The following is a 17,554-nucleotide window of genomic DNA, read 5'->3' as shown; positions in this document are numbered from 1 at the left end:
TTGACCCTATCAGGAATATATATTAAAAATACCATAAATTCACAATCAAGCTTAAGAAATGCATGAACTAACACCAACAATTACATACCTATAAGTAAGACATTTTTTCCAAAAGCTCAGAAAAACCTAACATCTCTAACAAAATCCAATACATTTGAACAACATATCCAGCTCAAAAACAAGCACATATACATACAATAAAGAAGAACCTGGAGAAATAAACACTGTGTCTAAACACTGACTCGGAATGAACACAACTGAAATACACAAGACAATGTGCCCAACACGCTGAAATATACAACCTGCTCATTGTGTGGGGGCTTTTTGCAGGACTTTGTTCAATTCAAAACCAGGTTCCATCAGGGGAAAAACAACGCGTGCAGTCCTCTCTTCACACTCTGGATCTCCCCCTCTTGCTACAAATGGTGCACACGCACCGAGAAACATTCAGGAAAAGAGAATGAACCTGAAAACTCACTAATCATCTGAGTTTCAAACAATTCTGGATCTTACATACAGGCTTTCAAAGAAACGCTGTCCCGCTGACAGAGAGGAGGACAAAACGTGAAAGACAGCCGGGTTGCAAGTTAAAAAGGTCACCTGTGCTCATCTCAACTCACCATCTCGTTGAGGAGTCTGTCCTGGACTGACTTCATGTCTTTTCTAATCAGGCCCATCTGACAACAGAGGAGATTTTAGGGGTAGTGGCAGAAAATGACAGAGAGGACAAGCAAGGGGTGAACAGATGAGATAGGCAAAATGTTGTAGAAGCCAGTGAGCAAGAGGATGACTGCACAGACAGCTTGACGGGCAGAGGTTGACGCGCTCTGCTTTGATGAACTGGTACTGATTACACTTTGATCTTAGCTAACTAACTTTTGGATTTACACAAAACACATTACAAGTGATCCTGAACGTCAGACCTCTGATGTGAATATTCCCTCCTCGTACTCCAAGCCGTGACAAGAGCTACTCTGGAGGGCTCTTCTAAGGGTTTCATTTCTGGGAGAGCGAAAGACAGAAAATCACACAACAAACCAACACTACAGTATTACACAGTCAAGATGAACACAAGTTAAATGAAAAAAACCCCACAAATTCTATGATGTTCAATGGAATGCTAAGACTGAAAGAGCCTCCACAAATCCCCTGATTACGAGTCAAACATTAATAACAATGACCACAAAATCTACAGGGACAGCATCGCTTTGATCAAGGCCAGCTTCATCATTTATCTGACCATCAAGTGAATCACTCAAGATCAAACTACAAAGTAGATAACACAGAACTGACCGCTGACGAGATATGGTGAAAAGTCCCATTCAGTTCATCAGTTCTGTACGACAGCATAGACACCCATTTAACACCATCGCTTGACAAAATCAAGGCGGCAGTAAGACAGTCAACAGAGTGCAATGCTTGTCAGCAGCATGGACATCACACTGAATGAGGTCAATTAGACCCCATAGATAGAGCAATATCAAAAGAGGCACCCGTTTTAGTCCTTATCAACGGAGAAAATATTTGGCTTGTTGGTAAATTTGGGTGCTTTAAATCTGGGTTATGGACAGATAACAGTCAGACATCCCATAATGGCAAATCATGTGTAAACCCATATTAGTTATGAAAGGAAGCATTGGTTACATCTCTCCAAACAAAATAGCTTGTGCTGTAGGGCGCATATTTAGTTTGAGACGCTAACCCTTAGGGGAAAAGGATTTTCCAGTCAAATCTTTTCATCCCAGGTTCCAAATACTAAAGTAGTGATTTATTCAGTGTTTTACAGAGAATTAGTGTTTAAGTTGGTGGTAATGTCACTGATCAGAGGGTGTGGAAAAAGAACAAAAAAGCTCTTTCAGTGCTCACAAAAACACACTCACACACGTCTGAAACTAACCTCTTGGTTTCCTGATTGTGGTAAGAATGGAAAGCCATCGCCTGCTTTTTCCAGCACATCTGCGACAGAAAAGGGGCCAAACGATGATCAGATACCCATCAAGTAAAAGAAAAACATTCAACTCAGAGGAAGTCTCATCTCACTACATAAAACTGCACATTTTTTCTACATAGTCTCCACAATGCGTGTGTGAGTGTGCGTCTGCATGGGACAGAGCAGTCAGAGTGACCCACTGTCAGGTCTTTCTCCATGCTTTTCAGGACGTTGTCATCCTGCTCCATTCTGCTGATCTCTTCAAAGAGGACTTTTTGAACTTGCTCAAGCCTCTGAGTTCTGTGCAGGGCAAAGAGAATCAACCAGACAAGAAGAAATCTGAAGTGAAAAGCTGTTCCCGGACTGTGAGAAGCACAAACCCTTCGGATACCAAATTTTAAATTTGCACTTTAATTTTGTTAAAAAGGTCAGCGTTACAGTTTGTTTTAAGACAAAATACACTAACTGACCTGTATTTGGTAAGTTGCACACTGATGGAGGAGATGTGCTGCTGGACAGTCTTCGAAGACTGCTTGTTGTAAATCTCCAACATCTTGCAATGGTTCTGAACACATTTAATATGCAGCGGTTCAGTGAGGGTAGAGTCATAAAAAATATTCACTGTTTTCATTCTTTCTGTTTCAGAAACAGGGCACTGACATCATGGATTGAGCTAAAACATTTCTTCATTTGTAAATGTGAGTGTGTCCAAACCTGGAACTTGTTTTTCAGCTCTGAGCTCAACTGCTGACACAGGTTACTTGGGTTTCCAACAGTTTCTGTCAACTCTAAATCCTCCTCCACGTCTCCATCCATCACTTCAGACTCCCAGTGACTGGAGCTCATGTGTGAGGAAGACACCACACAGCTTAACTCATCCACAGCAGAAACCTCAGCGACTGTGGGGAATAAATACATTCAGCGATTTTTCAGGAAGCCAAATTCTCTGAAAATCATTACAATTATTTTTACCTTTTTTCCTACAATGCTTGATTTCTTGCACAAGACAACTTTACAATCATTTTCCTCTAAACTACTTTGCTCTTCACAAGTCTGGCCCTGGTGTTTAGGTGTGGCTGGGGCGAAGTGGAAATATAAGCATTGCCCCATGTCGGGATGAAGCAAAAAGCTAATGTGGTGGCATGGACAATTCTTTGTGTGATTAATGTCTGTGTTGTTCTTATTCTCTTTCAGCATTTTTCAGCGTTTGGTTATGTTAGCCCAAGTGGAAGTCAAAGCACCAGCAGTATGTCTTACAGGACTTAAACAGTTTCCTTGGTTTCATCCGAGGTGAACGCTGTCCTCTGATCTTGCTTTTTTTCTTCTCCTCCTCCTCCGAATCGCTGGACGAGGAGTTGTGGCGTTTGTGATTGGGTCCTGTTTAAAAAAAATAATAAATCACAGGAACACAACTTTCTCCTGATAACAACTTCCTGTCACAGCGTGCAGTGATTTCATTGTGGTGCACAATTTAAGTGAATTTGTGCTCATTAGATCAATGTTATTAGGTGCAGTTGTATAATGAACTGTAAGTTTGTTTGGGTGCAGATGCTGCCCGGTTAGATTGTATCAAGAGGGAAATCCAGGACCAAAGAACAAGTAGAACACAATAGATATTTTACAAGTTATTTTTACCTGAGATAAGAGTCTGTGTAAGCTCAAGCTCTCTGTCTGAAAGTGGTGTTTTCTGTCAGGAAGGACAGTGATGAATTAGCCATTTCTTGTTACAAATCCTAATTGATCAGTAAAACAGTTTCAGCGCTCAAATCCATCTCGATAGTTATACATCCTCTCATAATAACTTGGTTATAAAGAATAAAGTTCAGGAAATAAAACAAACCTCTGATTTGAGAGACACAGACAGTGCAGCAGTGGAGCTGGCCTTAATTCTTTTACTGAGTACTGATGACTTAGTGGATGACTGGCTCAGTGAAACAAAGGATCCTGAAGACACTTTACTGAAGTCAAGATGGCAGCCATGGCTAACGGTGTCTTCAGGGAACGGTGACTGAGGTGAAGAGGTTACACGTACGCTGTCTAGCTCAAGGACAGTGGACGTTAGCAGGGGCTGATTGGACAGAGATAAAGGAGACTGAGGTGCTGAGGGTAGATGCTGCTGGACCGCACACTTCTAAAAACAAATGGTTTGAGAGAGACAAAGAAAAACATGAAGAAGCATGGCAACACAACTCATCTGATCAACATGTCTGTGAAGGATTAGTGGCAGTAAATGACCAGGATAGGCACAGATGAAGAGTAGCAGTGCTATTATCCGCTCTGCCTGGAGTTAAATAGGTCATTTCAGTCATGCCTCTAAACTGTTAAGAACCATAAAAACCGTGGTAGAGGGAGGGAAGCATTAACTTCTTACTTCCTCAACCCACATTTTCTCAGTTAGTCTGGGAGTGCCAGCTAGTCATGTTCAGGTCAACGACCCCATTTCCATGAGTTCTGGATTAATGGTAAGAGCGCTTTCAGTCATCTAATAATTCATACTACCATTCATTTTAGTCAAGCGATTCTCACATGACTGTGAATTGATGTCTATGACTTACACAAGGAAGAAAAATATGGCAAATTCCAGCCTCAAAGAGTTGCGGTCTTCATGGCTATTGCAAACAAAAAAATAAGGCTCGGATAGACTAAGTGAAGATTATTCCAGATCTTTATATATGAATTTACTTTGATGCTGTTTCTATCACTTTACAGATATCTCACTGGAATGTTTCCCTTTAACAAACTAAAACAGAAGACACAAAAATAAGACTTTTTAAACATTGAAAATTCCTAAATTTGTTGCACAACACAGTTTATCATCAAGTTAAAGGGGAGCATATATTCAGCAAAATTCAAAATATCTGAGCGTTATTCTAACCTTTGATACAGAATCTTTCAAAAAGAGCCCTAAGGTGCCAGAAAGGTTGTGTACCTCTGTTGCACTTGGTTGAGCAGAAGGACTGGTTGCAGGGCACTGACCCCCCAGTGAGCAGGGAGATGGGGCTGACGGGATGGACTGAGCCTTGGTTGAGTTGCAGTTCTTTTCTGTGCTGTAGAAAGAAGAGGGCTTACATTTTCCTTTACTGCTGACCGTAGAGCGAAGTTTGGGTAGCAACGGGATAGGCGAGGGGGTGTCCTTGCAGGGAGGCTTTGGGGAGGTAGGGAGTGGAGATCCCCGTGGGGTGAGGACAATGGAGCAGGTCAAAGCCAAGGTTGGGGCTGACCCTTCTGCAGCTGTGAAGGTCCAAAATAAGCACAGATGTTCAAACAGCTGGCTTCAGAAGTTGGACAGAGAACAGAGGGTCAACATATACACGCATTTCAACATCCATTCACAGTTAAAAGTTTAGAGAGCAGAAGGTTCTCCGTGTCCCACTTTTTAGAGTTACAGAATAATTGTGTTAAACTCACAGTGCATCTTCTGAGTCTACAGAACAATATCAAATAGGTGCAACAATTTTGGTCCACTTCACACACATATCCATTTCAAGTAAGATATAAAATACTCTGTTTCCCCCTTGTTTGAACATCAACACTACATTTTACTGGCAAATCTGAGGACTTGACAGTGTTGCATCCGGCTGTCTATTAGCCCGAATGAAATTGAGTGCCTCTGATATAAGGCCCCTGCATCTTCAACCTCTGAACCTACCACAGAAACACGCGGTGTCCTTCATGAAAACCAAAGATGATTTCATTATTCCACTTCATTTATGTCAAATGCAGACAAAATCAACAAGACACTTTTGTCAACTAATAGTCAAAAGCCTTTTTAGAAATTAATGTGGCAACTGATGGAATTATCCAACTGTTTGACTCATGAAACAAAAACATCAGCTGATTTCAAAGTAGTCAAATGACTGTTATCTAACTCTGATGTTAGTGAGTAGTTTTCCACAAAATCTTACCTCTCATCTTCTCGATGAAAGGAGGGGATGGACAGAAAGAGGGCTGGCAGGCAGCCAAGGAATCCTTCAAAGCACCCGTCTGTTCTTGGGCAGGGACTATGTTTCCCTTATTCAACTTTGAAGTGTCTTGAAGAACATTACCAGGCCTAAGCTGCAGAATAAAAGGGGTTTCCAGAATCTGTGATTAGCAATAAACAAGAAGCTAAGACCACAACATGCATGTGCACGATGAAGACAACACATGTGCACATTTCTAATCAAAAGTCTTGACTGCACACTACTCTTTTGTAAAGGGACTGCTGCTCCGTACTCACATTATTTTCTTTATATTTTTCTTTGCAAGGTTAAATTAAAAAAAGATTTATTACAGAAAACCTATCATAAACTAATGCGTTTAGAAAATGTAAGCTGGACTGTCCTAAGGCTGACGTCTCACCTGAAGGCCAGAATGCTTTTTCAGATCTGACCAGTTGTTGCCGTCTTTTTTCCTACAATCATCTGCACATTGGTCAGATTGTGTGTTTTTTCTCTTCTTTACTTGTGGAGCATCTGAACGGGTCTTCTCACTCTTCCCCTGCTGACCTACAGAATACGTCTGTGACCAAACAAAAATTAATGTTACAGTGATGCAACAATCTTCTATTACAGTGTCAGTTTTGGGCAATCGTGCTGAAAAGAATAAGGCCTCATTCACCGAAATTTCCTGAGATCACATTTGTTCTTGAGTCCAACCTACGCACTTTTTGTGGCATCACAGACTTGCTTACAAAATGGCGTATCTACTGTTGTGATACTGCAGATCGTGCCCTACTGAAGGAACAAATCTTTCATGACCGCGCAGATCTATTTGTGATTAGTGACGAGTACCTATTTAAATACTTTAGACTACCGAGAGCTTTTCTCATGGACCTTAATCGTTTGGAGCCCACACTGCGGTGCCATATGCAGATACGAATATGCACATGTGCAGATTTTCTCATATTTAGGCTATTTGATCACTGGAAGATTTCAGCGGGAGCTTGGAGACGAGGTGGGGATATCACAGCCATCCGTCAGCTGCACTTTCCCACGAGCCGTGGATGCAATGAGTCAACTGCCCACACAGTACATAAAGCTTCCACATACAGCTGAAGAATAAGTCGCAGTCAAGACGGGATTTAATTCTATTACCGGTCTTCCAAACTTCATCAATGCAATAGATTGCAGGCATGTGCATTAAGGCCCCTCGCCAGATCTATTCCCATACCTCAACCGCAATCAATATCACTCCATAAATATCCGACTCATTTGTGACTCCCAGAACCATCTACTGAATGTGTTCTCCCGCTTCCCAGGAGGAGCACACGACTCCTTCATCTTACAGAACAGCTCTGTGGGCATGCGCCTCGATCAAGGAGCAGCTGGTGACGCATGGCACAGTGCTATCAGTCTCATGACCTTATGGGCATTTTCGGGCGTTTACTTGACTTTTGCAAATTAGGGACAGCTGTAACATTCTTTCAATTTACAAAGAGACTGACATTCATCAATCTAAGAGCAAAGATGCAAACAGTTTTTTGCGGCCTAAGAACACGTTCATAAATCTGTCGTAGGGTTTACTTAAGAAATTTGAAATTAAAATAAAAAAAAAATACTTAAAATTCTTAAGATTTTGGTCAACGAGGACTGTTATTAGCAACTAGGGTGAACATATATAGTTTCCTTATCTCGAACAAAACCATTTCTATATTCTATACCTTGTTGTCATGTTATTCACGCTTTTGTTCATTTTGAAGTTTGGTTAATGCAGTATGTGGCTAAATACACGGCGTGCAGAACAGCATCCTCTACCTTGGAAGTGGGTGGCATCTCTGTCACAGACTCCGGCTGTTGCTTCAAATACATTCTGGATGGTTGTTTGCTGGCAGGCTTTTTCTTCTTTGTTTGAGCAGCCTCAGGAGTTTTCACCCAATTCTCCTGATGATCAGTGGATGAGGTTTATTTTTAAGGGACGAAAAAAAACAGGTGTTACATTGGGAATCTGACAAAGCAAATTTTTTTTATTAATCCTTCTTTATATAAACAAAACAGATTTTTAGTGTTGAGCACTTTTACATTTTTGTAAAACTTGTGAGTAAAATGTGTTTTTATTCATTACTAGCCATTTTCATTTAGCAATCTATTTAATGTAAAACTGTTAGATTGAATATACAAGAATTTAAGAATAGTAAACACAGTTGATGAAAATATGCTTCAACACTTCATTTCAGTTGGTGTTTCTGAGATCATGTAGCTCCAGAAACCTCCGATGGACCGCATGCTCACATTTCTGCTTCTTTGTAATGTTAAAATTTGACCATAAAAAAATGAAACGCGACTTCATTTACAAGAAAATATAGATACTGGTGTTAAATATTATGATTAGGACGAATCATCCAAGCAAGTACAATGAGCACAGTAAGTATATATTGTTTGTTCTGCAGTATGATTTAAATAGAAAATAACATAAGAAATACAGAAGTTGTTTGCCTTTGGAGCAGAATGCCTCTCTGCTTCAGACTGACTGTCATCGGTATCTGGCTCTCTGTAGCTTTTGGCAGAGGTAGCCACAGCTCTCTTGGGCCTCTTGCCAGCAGCATGTGGTCTGCCAGGTGCTGCTGCTGCTGACTTCACTGTCTGTAGCTGATCCACTGCCTTCTTTGGCTGATCAAGTGCCTTCTTCAAATAGGGTTTCTTCTTATACAACAATGACACACTGTGGCTTAGTGGGATAGTACATCACTGACCCATTGAATATCCTCTACAGATAGCACTCCCTTACCTTACTGAGTTTATCATCCTTTACAGTTTTTCGAGAGGGTGGGAGCACATCTGGGGATTCACCTGCAATCAAAACAGCACACGTGGCCTAATTCCAGCTTTGATGTGATGAATTGCAGCTCTTGAGCCTGAATGTGGCTTTAGAGACCTACATGAAGAAAGAGGAGGGTCAACTTTGGGTTTGATGAGCGCCTGTCTGGAGTATTTGGTAACTTTTGGTTTTGACTTCCTGCTCGATTCTCTCAGCCAGCTGACTTCAGTCGTGGCATTGTCGCTGTCTGTGTCACTGAACAGATGCTTTTTCACATATCGCTTGTTCTGCAACACGCAAAGTAGTAGATGACCGTTACAGGTGTGCTGTCCACCACGGGAAGACATGCGGCCAACATACAAACACGTTTCGACATACAAAGAGAGCGGGAGAAGCTTCTACATAAAACACTGCAGTACAATGAGAGCCTACCTTTGCCACAGGTTGGGCTTTCTTGGTTGTGCTGGAATATACAGATGTGGATTCCATTGTGAAAAAAAAGAAGAAATATATCAAACTGAAAAGATTTAAATCTAAAAGTGTATGTTTCAATGGTAGCATTCCTTGGCAAATCCTGTATTTCCCAAAATATTACCTAGAGTTTGACTTACCTGCTCAACATAGCAGGAGTCTTGGTGAAAGTTGTGCTCTCTCCCTGAAGTGCAAATAAAGATATTTATAACACTGCAATGGTAACTTAAGTATTCAGATAAGATACATATAAATACATTAAAATAACAATAGAAATATTTACCCCAATACTGAGAGGTGAATCTATGTTGAATGCAAAGATGTCTTTTCTGTACAACGGAAAGGACATTAAACACATCCTTAAATACATTACAAGACAACGATCAATCCAAACTGCTTTAAAGTCTTCTAAAATAATGATATTACCTCTGCCTGGCCGAGGTTTTTGTGGTTTTGTTGTGGGATTTAATTAGGCTTACGGCCCCAGACATTTCTCTCTGTAGCAAATAAATAGAATCTTCATTATAACAAGCACGGCAAAGCTGAGTAAGGTTCATGATCGTTCAAGTCGAGCCAAGAAATTAACTCAGTGATTATCACTTACTTGACTAGTTGGTAACCAGCTCATATTAAAGAGTGGCCTAAAACAAAGACATAACAGTCATACAAGGCACATTTATGATATCAGTGAGACTCTTTAAAACTGTGGCACTGCATGTGCGTACCTGTTGATCAGAGGAGGAAGCCAATTCTGGGCAATATGTTGCACAGTTGTTGTCTCTTTTCCCGCGGATTTGGTTTTCATTTCATAACGGCCAGAGATGAGCTTCACCATGCTGCCTGCAACCTCTGTGTCTCTCTACGCAGAGACGACAGAACAAGTAAGAGGGACATTTAACAATTAATAAAACACAATCACTTGTCTTACAATGGACATTAAGCTGCATGAACTTTACGGAATCCCTACTTTCTCTTTGTTTGGAAGGACCATCTTAATGTCATCCTTAACCTTGGGAGGTATTCTCTTCTGCACTGTTTTGGTTGTAGTGGCCCTGACTGAAGATTTTGTTGGAACAGCCTCTGCCTCAAAGGACAACTTGCCTTTACTCCTCCCTTTGGTGTGGTCATTTCTCTGGGCCTGCTGCACTTTGGAAGTGCAGCTTCTGTCTTTAGAGTCCCTTCTGGTATTGGACGATATTTTCTGCAATGCTGTTGGCTTCTCAGGTGGAGGATCTTGGTTCCTCTCACTGAGGACCTGCTGTAAGCGCTGGGTGAGTTCCTTGTGGAGTTGCTTTTGGAGGACAAGGTTTGAGTCTGAAACAGACAATTTCTGTGCTGAGGGAGGGCAGCGCTCCTGCTGTCCTGCCAGGCTTGAACGAGGCTCTTTAAAGGAAATAAAAAGGGATTTTTTTCTTAAATGATTTCATTTTTGCATGCGTTTCTTGTTTTCAAATGTTCAAAAAAATCAGTTGACTCAAAATATCAGTCATTCTTTTTTTAATTTACCAGATCTTGGCAGAGAACCAATTTTCTGTGTTGGCATCATAAGCATTTCAGTCACAGACCATTTGTTCCAACTAGAAGATCTGTAATTTGAGCATATTAATATATATTTAGACAAGCTTTCTACACACTTACTGTATGCACACACATATATAAATATATATATATATATATATATATATATACTAAATTAGCAATAAGAACATTTAGCAACCAAATGACAGAAGACCTGCCACCAGATTGGAGGTTCTTCCCAAGACTTACGTGCTTAGTCCGGATCTGGGTTGGGTGTCGGGTACAAAATAATGCTCTGTAAGATCAAATAGAAGGGAAAGCGTGAACAGGTTGACAAAAAAAAAAAAAAAAGCTGTATTTTCTGAACTAAACTTAGGCAATACAATACCCAGAGACTTTTCTTCTCCCTGCCCAGCTACAACCACATCTGCTGCCTCTGCCACAGGTGTCTTCTGCAGGAAAAGCAGACAAAAAAATGTCACTCAGGGATACTTTATAATATATATAATATATGGAAAATAAAACTGTCCTCTACCAGTACTCCTTAAAGTTAAACATCCAAATCAACAGTTAAGGAGAGTCGATTTTGTCAGGAAAACTATTTCACAAAACGATCTAACCAACAAAATGTTTGTGTTGGAGGCAGAAAAGGGAATGGAAACTGAGAATAGCAGAACCTGGCTGGCACTTGAACCGACTCCAACGGATAAGATTTGACCAGGACACACCTTAACGCCAGCACTTAACCCCACTGAGTTAAAGCACTGGTTTGAAGCGACCAGCCTATATGTGATTCAGGGACTTTGAGGGGCTGAGTTTGGACCACATCCATCAAATGTTATCTGGATCTGTGATTATCTGATTTAGTTTGAACAGTAATTTCTAAAATGACAAAGAAGAATCTAAATCAGTGTCATGTCATTTCCTAGTGTGGTATTTTTAATACTAACAGTAAAATAATTCTAGCTGCAGTGTGTATGTCATATTGAGACAGTTACTATTAAATTAAGTTCCTCTCAAAAGCAAAAACTAAACACATTTTCTTATTATAAAAAGGTGCCTGCTTTTGGGTTTTTTTTCTATTGAGAACCATTCTGAGCTCAAAACTGCAACAGCACACTTGTACCATCTGGGAAGCATCTTACATGCAGTTTACTTAATGGTTTTGACATACCTGCTCTTTCATGCCAACTGCATTTGTGCTGCCAAGCGTTGTGATATGACTGCAGGTCTTAGCAGGTGTGTCACGTGAACAAACCCTCTCCAGAGGTGGCTTATCTTTGTCCCTGGCTGGAGTATACAGAGAAGGAGAAAAACTAACTGTAATAGGTCAAAGCTGAATTTGTATGCCCTTTTTTAGTCTTTATCTTCATGGATAATAAAAATAGTAAGACAAAAAGAATGTGCTTCTCAACAGGCATAACGAAGTGCGTTGGGTTGCAACGCTGTGGATTTCTAACACCTGTAAAATATACGAGCTGCACTGAATCAAATAGTCTAATTTAGCCAAACATAGCTAAACAAACAAAAGTGCTGCATAGCAACATATATCCAATCTATTAGGTATAAAGAGCCCTTCTGACAAAGAGGAATGAAACACAATCTCTCCTAATTGTCTGTTTACCAAGCTAATATCAGCTCATTTTAAGTTGCTAATCTGTTCATGATATAAAATACATATAATAAAAAAAAAACTAGCTCAGGAAGCTGTGAATAAAAAGCACAGTATTCAGATTTCACTGAAGTGATTAAAGAACAGTAGGCATGACACAAACAAAATCTGTGCTTCTGTTAAAGAAAGAAAACCATCTTAATTGACTTTAAAGCATTGACGTATCATGAGGTTAATACAATTATACAGGCAAGCCGTGCCACACACTTCCAAGTGTTGCCTACCCGATAGCTTAGATCCAACAGAGCTGCCACTGTGCACAATTCTTCCTCCACTGCTGCAAAAGAACATTATGGACTCTGACATCTTCATCTTGGCAGGGGTCACCATCTGGATGGAAAATTAGATTGTCTGCAAATCTTCTGACTGGCCTCAAAACCACCCAATTACAATAACACACGTAGTATTCTAACATAAAACTAAGAGACGTGCATGACAATCTAATAAAATGAATAGAGAAATTGTCATCTATTGACAATTGCGCTGTGTCAGTTTTGAGTTTTGCTGCACTTTTAGTTTGTTTATCTTTGTTGTACATCAGCCTGGTGATTCCTGTGATCGTCTACATCTTGCATCCTCATGAACTTTGGACGCTCAAGGCTGAGAATGATGCATGATCATAATTGGAAATTATATTTCTCAGTTATCTCATTTGATTTCAGTTAAGATAACTTGATTTGTCTGAAACTTAATTGTACTCAAATTAAAGTTGGACCCTCCAATTGCATGTGCTTTATTAACCTTCCCTGAACTCTTACCTGTGCAGGTGCAGCTGTGGCAGATAAAATGTACGGGGCAGTATTTTTCTCACTTTCTCCAAGGGACACTTGACTCTCTGGAACAACCTGTGCAAAGAGTAGCATGCAGTACAAACGCATGATCACTTCATAGCTAAAATGCTGGTTTCACTTAAAAATATTTCTCATGCTACAAAATGACATTAATGGAGACATCACAATAAATAAACACCTGCTAATTAATCTAGGCTCATTATAAACCTCAGCCAAACCCAAAGAGTTTGCACCCGCTCCAGCTAATGCCTACTAATTACATTTGTACAACTGTAATGACTACACTGACCTGATCGTAGCTGTAAATAGAGAAAATGATGTTGATAAGCCAGAGTTTACCTGGGTGCTGTTCCTCTCTGTCACAGCTTTGGTTGCACTTTTCCCTACGGATGTGCACTGACAGAAAGAGATATTTGTTCACGCAAATTATTTACTTGTTTAAAGATTGCCAAGTTTTTTCAACGTCATTATTGTGCATTTTAATATCTACAAGTGATGAATGTATTGAGCTAGAATGTATAAATACAATAAATGATTTAAGTGTTGCAGTATATAACGAATAAGCCAAGGCCTGTACTTTGTTTTTGCTGAGTCCATAGACGTTGCGAGCAGCCTGCAGGATCTCCAGCGAGGAGCTGAAATGGATGGTAAGACTGGATCCTTCCACTGCACCAACAACCACCACCTCTGACAGCTTGATCTGTAAGACTCTCCTCTTGCCTTCCTCTGGAGATAAGGAACATTCTGTATTTGAACAAATGCTTAAGAGGACATGTCCAGTTACAAAAAAAATTCAAAGTGATATTATCTTTGTGAAAAGCTCTTGATTAATCGGTTGTACGCTTATCTAGCCTACGGCAAAGACCATTAAAGACAAATGAAGATATCAGGTTGCTTTATGCATCAACATGCTTGCAATTTAATGATCAAGTGATGTTTTTGTACACATCCTTGAATGGACGGTATCGCTGAAAGTTATATCACAGTACATCAAGCATGTATTATCTATAGAAATATCTTGCTGAAAATACAAGAGGAATGCAGCTGTCTGTGCACTTTGTTTACCAGTAACAGTGTAGCTTTGGACTTCATTTTCGTGGATGCATATTGTTTCCCAGTGGCCCTCCTACATGAAGAGAAAAACGTGCTTTATTAGGTCCAAATGGATCTTGGCCTTGGACAAGAATTTGTCACAATCTTCTGTATGTAGATGCAACTGTTTTTGATTTGCACGTTAATCATTTTGACTGAATGAGAACCTCTTCATCTGGTAAGGAAAAGTAAAAGGAGATGCTGCGGCTGCCGAGGTTGAAGTCGATCCAGAATTCCTCAAGCTTCTCATCAGAAGGCATCAGCAGCTAACAAGAGAACCAAAGTAATTCATAACCCCCACTAACAGTCTCCAAGAACACAATGTAGATTGCGACACAACGTAATGAAAACTTAGAAGAGCTGTTAACTGATTAAAGGCAAAGGGTTTTTGATAACAGAATCTGTAGTAGTTCTGTGTTTTTGGATGTTTAGATCCCTAAAAATCCCGTTCATACTAACCTCATAGTTTCCCAGATATACTTCCAAACAAGGGTAAGAGTGCACTCTGCAGCACAAAAAAGGACAGTTATTCAGAGACTAAATCTTCAAGGTCACCACTGTTGTATGTGTTCTTGGTCCAATCATGAGGACACAAATACTATATGTACTAATACTATATATGAGAGTTTGCTAAAAGATATTGTAAGAAATCAGTCATCTTCATGTTGGAGGGAAAGAGGCATGATGCTGACCGAAACGGTCATTCTAATTAATTCCCATGAATTTAGTATGCAACGGAACAGGCATATAGAAACTATTCACTTTACAACTACAGCCCAGAAAGGCCTTTAGTTCCACAGAACACGTCTTAGAAAATGCTGAGCAATGGTATATTTGTACCTTCTCTTGTCTCCCTGCATTCCATTCACCATGTTCAGAAACCTGCGACAAGCCTAAGAAAATCTCACGTTTACATTCAATTCTACATAATTAGTAGTAACATTATTGCAATAAATTGTCACAGCAAAATCTCAAAATGGAAATGGAAATGACAAACGTAACGTAAAACGCTTCATTTTACCGTCTCAAACTCTGAATCAGTGATCTGGGCAAATGCACTGGCCACGTGACCCATGGTGAACCACCGATCTGCTAACTTCCTCCTCTGGTCAGAAGGGGCCATTCTGCATAATGCCTCCATCAGCGATGACTGCAAGTCATAATCTGAAAAGAAACATGTTTTCCTGTTTTTTTCCCTTCCCCTTACTTTATTCTGGAAGAAAAGATGCTGTAGGATTCATTGATAACAGGAAAAAAAAGAAAATAAATCCTACCACCACCCTCCAGTATCCGACCAGCTAGTTTGGTCCTGTGGGAAAATGAGCACATAACAGTTCAAGAGAATCCGGATATTTTTCAATTCATTGTTGATAAATCAGACTTTGTTTTGAGGAAATCTTCCTGACATACATTATATCTGACGCCTCCTGCGACGCAAGGATCTTCCTGTTTTTCTTGAACTCCACTGGGATTTTGTCCAGAATCAAATTATATTTACGAACTGCCTGTTAAAACATTATCACCAAGTTAATTCATGGAAAACACCTCAGTTTATAAAACTCAAAGCAAGGTCCCAAAAGAACAAGTTACACAAAGTTTTCTTTCAAACCTCTTTCTGGATCAAGATGTAGATTCTGGGATCTACGGCCAACCGACCGACAGGATACAAGAAGGACTCAGTGATTTTGTATGTTCCTGCAAAACATGTTGTGAGACTAAATGTTTCTAATATAGATTCATCCTAAAAAGGTTTGAAGAAACTCATCTTGTTGTTACTTAAGTATATTCGGACAAAAAAAGGAACAAAAGTACCTCCAAATGATTATATCCCCTGATTTTAAAGCATTTATTTTTGTACAGTAGCAGTAGGTGATTACATACTGACAAATGATGTCTCTATAAATGTTGCTTCTCAGTTTAAATATAGTTTTCGTTCCTACACTACGTGGTTTCTGACTGAAAACAAAACATATATTGATTACGGAAAACAAATGAAGACAAGTACAGGCGTACCCTCTTTGCACGTCTCATGAACCGCCTGCAAGAGAATGAAAAGGAAAACACTTTTGCATTAGAGACACTAACCGATTTTATGACACAAAATGTGTTTATTTGAAAATATTAGCTCACCATTAAGGCATTTAAGAAGTTTTCAGAGAGTGTGAACAAAGTCTCATCCCAATGTGGGCCATGCTGGATCCATGTTTGCCTGCATTTTTCAAACCACTGCACCATGTGCACGAAAAACAGATTCAATCAAAGCCAAAGTTAATTTTCTTTTAAAGCCCTGAAATACAATATGCTTGTAATGCATTACACTTATCTTCTTAATCAGTCCTTGAGTTATTAAAGCTGACAGTCCTTGACCACCACCAGGTAGTTTTAGGTTTGTCCCACACTTGTAGAGACTTGCGAAACCCAAACCAGCTGATTTGGCATCTTTTTGATCCAAACTCTAAAGAATTGAGCGACAGTTTTACTGAATCAAAAAACAACACAAGATCCTTGCGTGCTGGTCAGTCTATTTGGCTTCATCTTACCCGGCTAATAAGCGTATCCAGTTTGTTGAGGAACTGTTGAGAACATTTCATCACACTCTTTTCTTGAGTGTCCCTCTCTAAGAATACATCAAGTGCCTGGACATCACCACTCTTTATCACTTCATCAATCACATTCTCCAGCTGCACACAAAAGGGTTATTTTACTGTCTGCTAAATCATTACACAAACAACAAAATGACCTTGGATTTATTGCCATTAATATAGTAATACATTCATTCACACCTGTGCACCCTGACCCGGTGCCATTCTTGCTTCAGAGAGAAATCTTCACTGCCTCTTAGTGGCCTTTGCCGTCCTGGAAATGAACTGAAAAAGAAAACATAAACGCATTGATCACAGCGTCAGTTGAACAAGGAATGAATTTCCATACATTGGCCATGGTGGCCATAATCGGGCAATCTGCATGGCTTTTTTTTTTCTTTTTAATTAACACATGTAATCTGGTTTCAGAAGTTATCTGTAGCATGATAATGTATTTTACACTGGTGAAAACCAGCTGACTATATAACGCTTAAAGTTATTTGTGAACAGTATTAACATAAAACTATTGTAGAAGCTTTAAATTATCATTATTGTTCGTAAAGTCTGACATAAATAAAATATGGTAAACTGACATCAACATGCTACTCCTAACTTTTTTTTTAGCTAGCTTAATAATATTTGCTGCCAAATGTTGCTAACTCAATCGACAGGTATCAGATTATTTGTCGACAATAAGCGTCAGCGGGCACCGAAATTTGGGAGGAAATGTATGTATGAAATTTAAGTTTTATTATAAGTTACT

General features: G+C 39.7%; 1 protein-coding gene across 1 annotated transcript; it reads right to left on the bottom strand.

Annotated features, from left to right (window-relative positions):
• Window positions 1–66: 66 nt before the first annotated feature.
• sycp2 (synaptonemal complex protein 2) lies at window positions 67–17,182 on the bottom strand. The gene is made up of 43 exons (XM_072367178.1): window positions 16,993–17,182; window positions 16,750–16,890; window positions 16,533–16,664; window positions 16,340–16,444; window positions 16,223–16,247; window positions 15,819–15,904; window positions 15,620–15,714; window positions 15,484–15,518; window positions 15,231–15,373; window positions 15,050–15,102; window positions 14,669–14,714; window positions 14,377–14,475; window positions 14,183–14,243; window positions 13,695–13,843; window positions 13,457–13,513; window positions 13,085–13,171; window positions 12,551–12,656; window positions 11,829–11,944; window positions 11,043–11,106; window positions 10,904–10,949; window positions 10,643–10,722; window positions 10,104–10,519; window positions 9,862–9,995; window positions 9,741–9,777; window positions 9,277–9,320; window positions 9,098–9,128; window positions 8,787–8,952; window positions 8,636–8,697; window positions 8,296–8,547; window positions 7,666–7,791; window positions 6,272–6,430; window positions 5,836–5,986; window positions 4,860–5,161; window positions 3,771–4,061; window positions 3,566–3,617; window positions 3,188–3,307; window positions 2,645–2,829; window positions 2,401–2,495; window positions 2,131–2,230; window positions 1,898–1,956; window positions 924–1,002; window positions 621–677; window positions 67–416 (listed from the first exon to the last, which is right to left on the bottom strand). The coding sequence occupies exons 1-43, from the start codon at window positions 17,014–17,016 to the stop codon at window positions 360–362; spliced, it is 4,725 nt and encodes a 1,574-aa protein (XP_072223279.1). The 5' UTR covers window positions 17,017–17,182; the 3' UTR covers window positions 67–359.
• Window positions 17,183–17,554: the final 372 nt, after the last annotated feature.

Source organism: Leuresthes tenuis, unplaced genomic scaffold (assembly GCF_036924035.1).
Source record: "Leuresthes tenuis unplaced genomic scaffold, fLeuTen1.0.hap1 SCAF_16, whole genome shotgun sequence".
NCBI classification, from domain to species: domain Eukaryota; kingdom Metazoa; phylum Chordata; class Actinopteri; order Atheriniformes; family Atherinopsidae; genus Leuresthes; species Leuresthes tenuis.
This window is presented reverse-complemented; position numbering and strand designations above follow the sequence as displayed.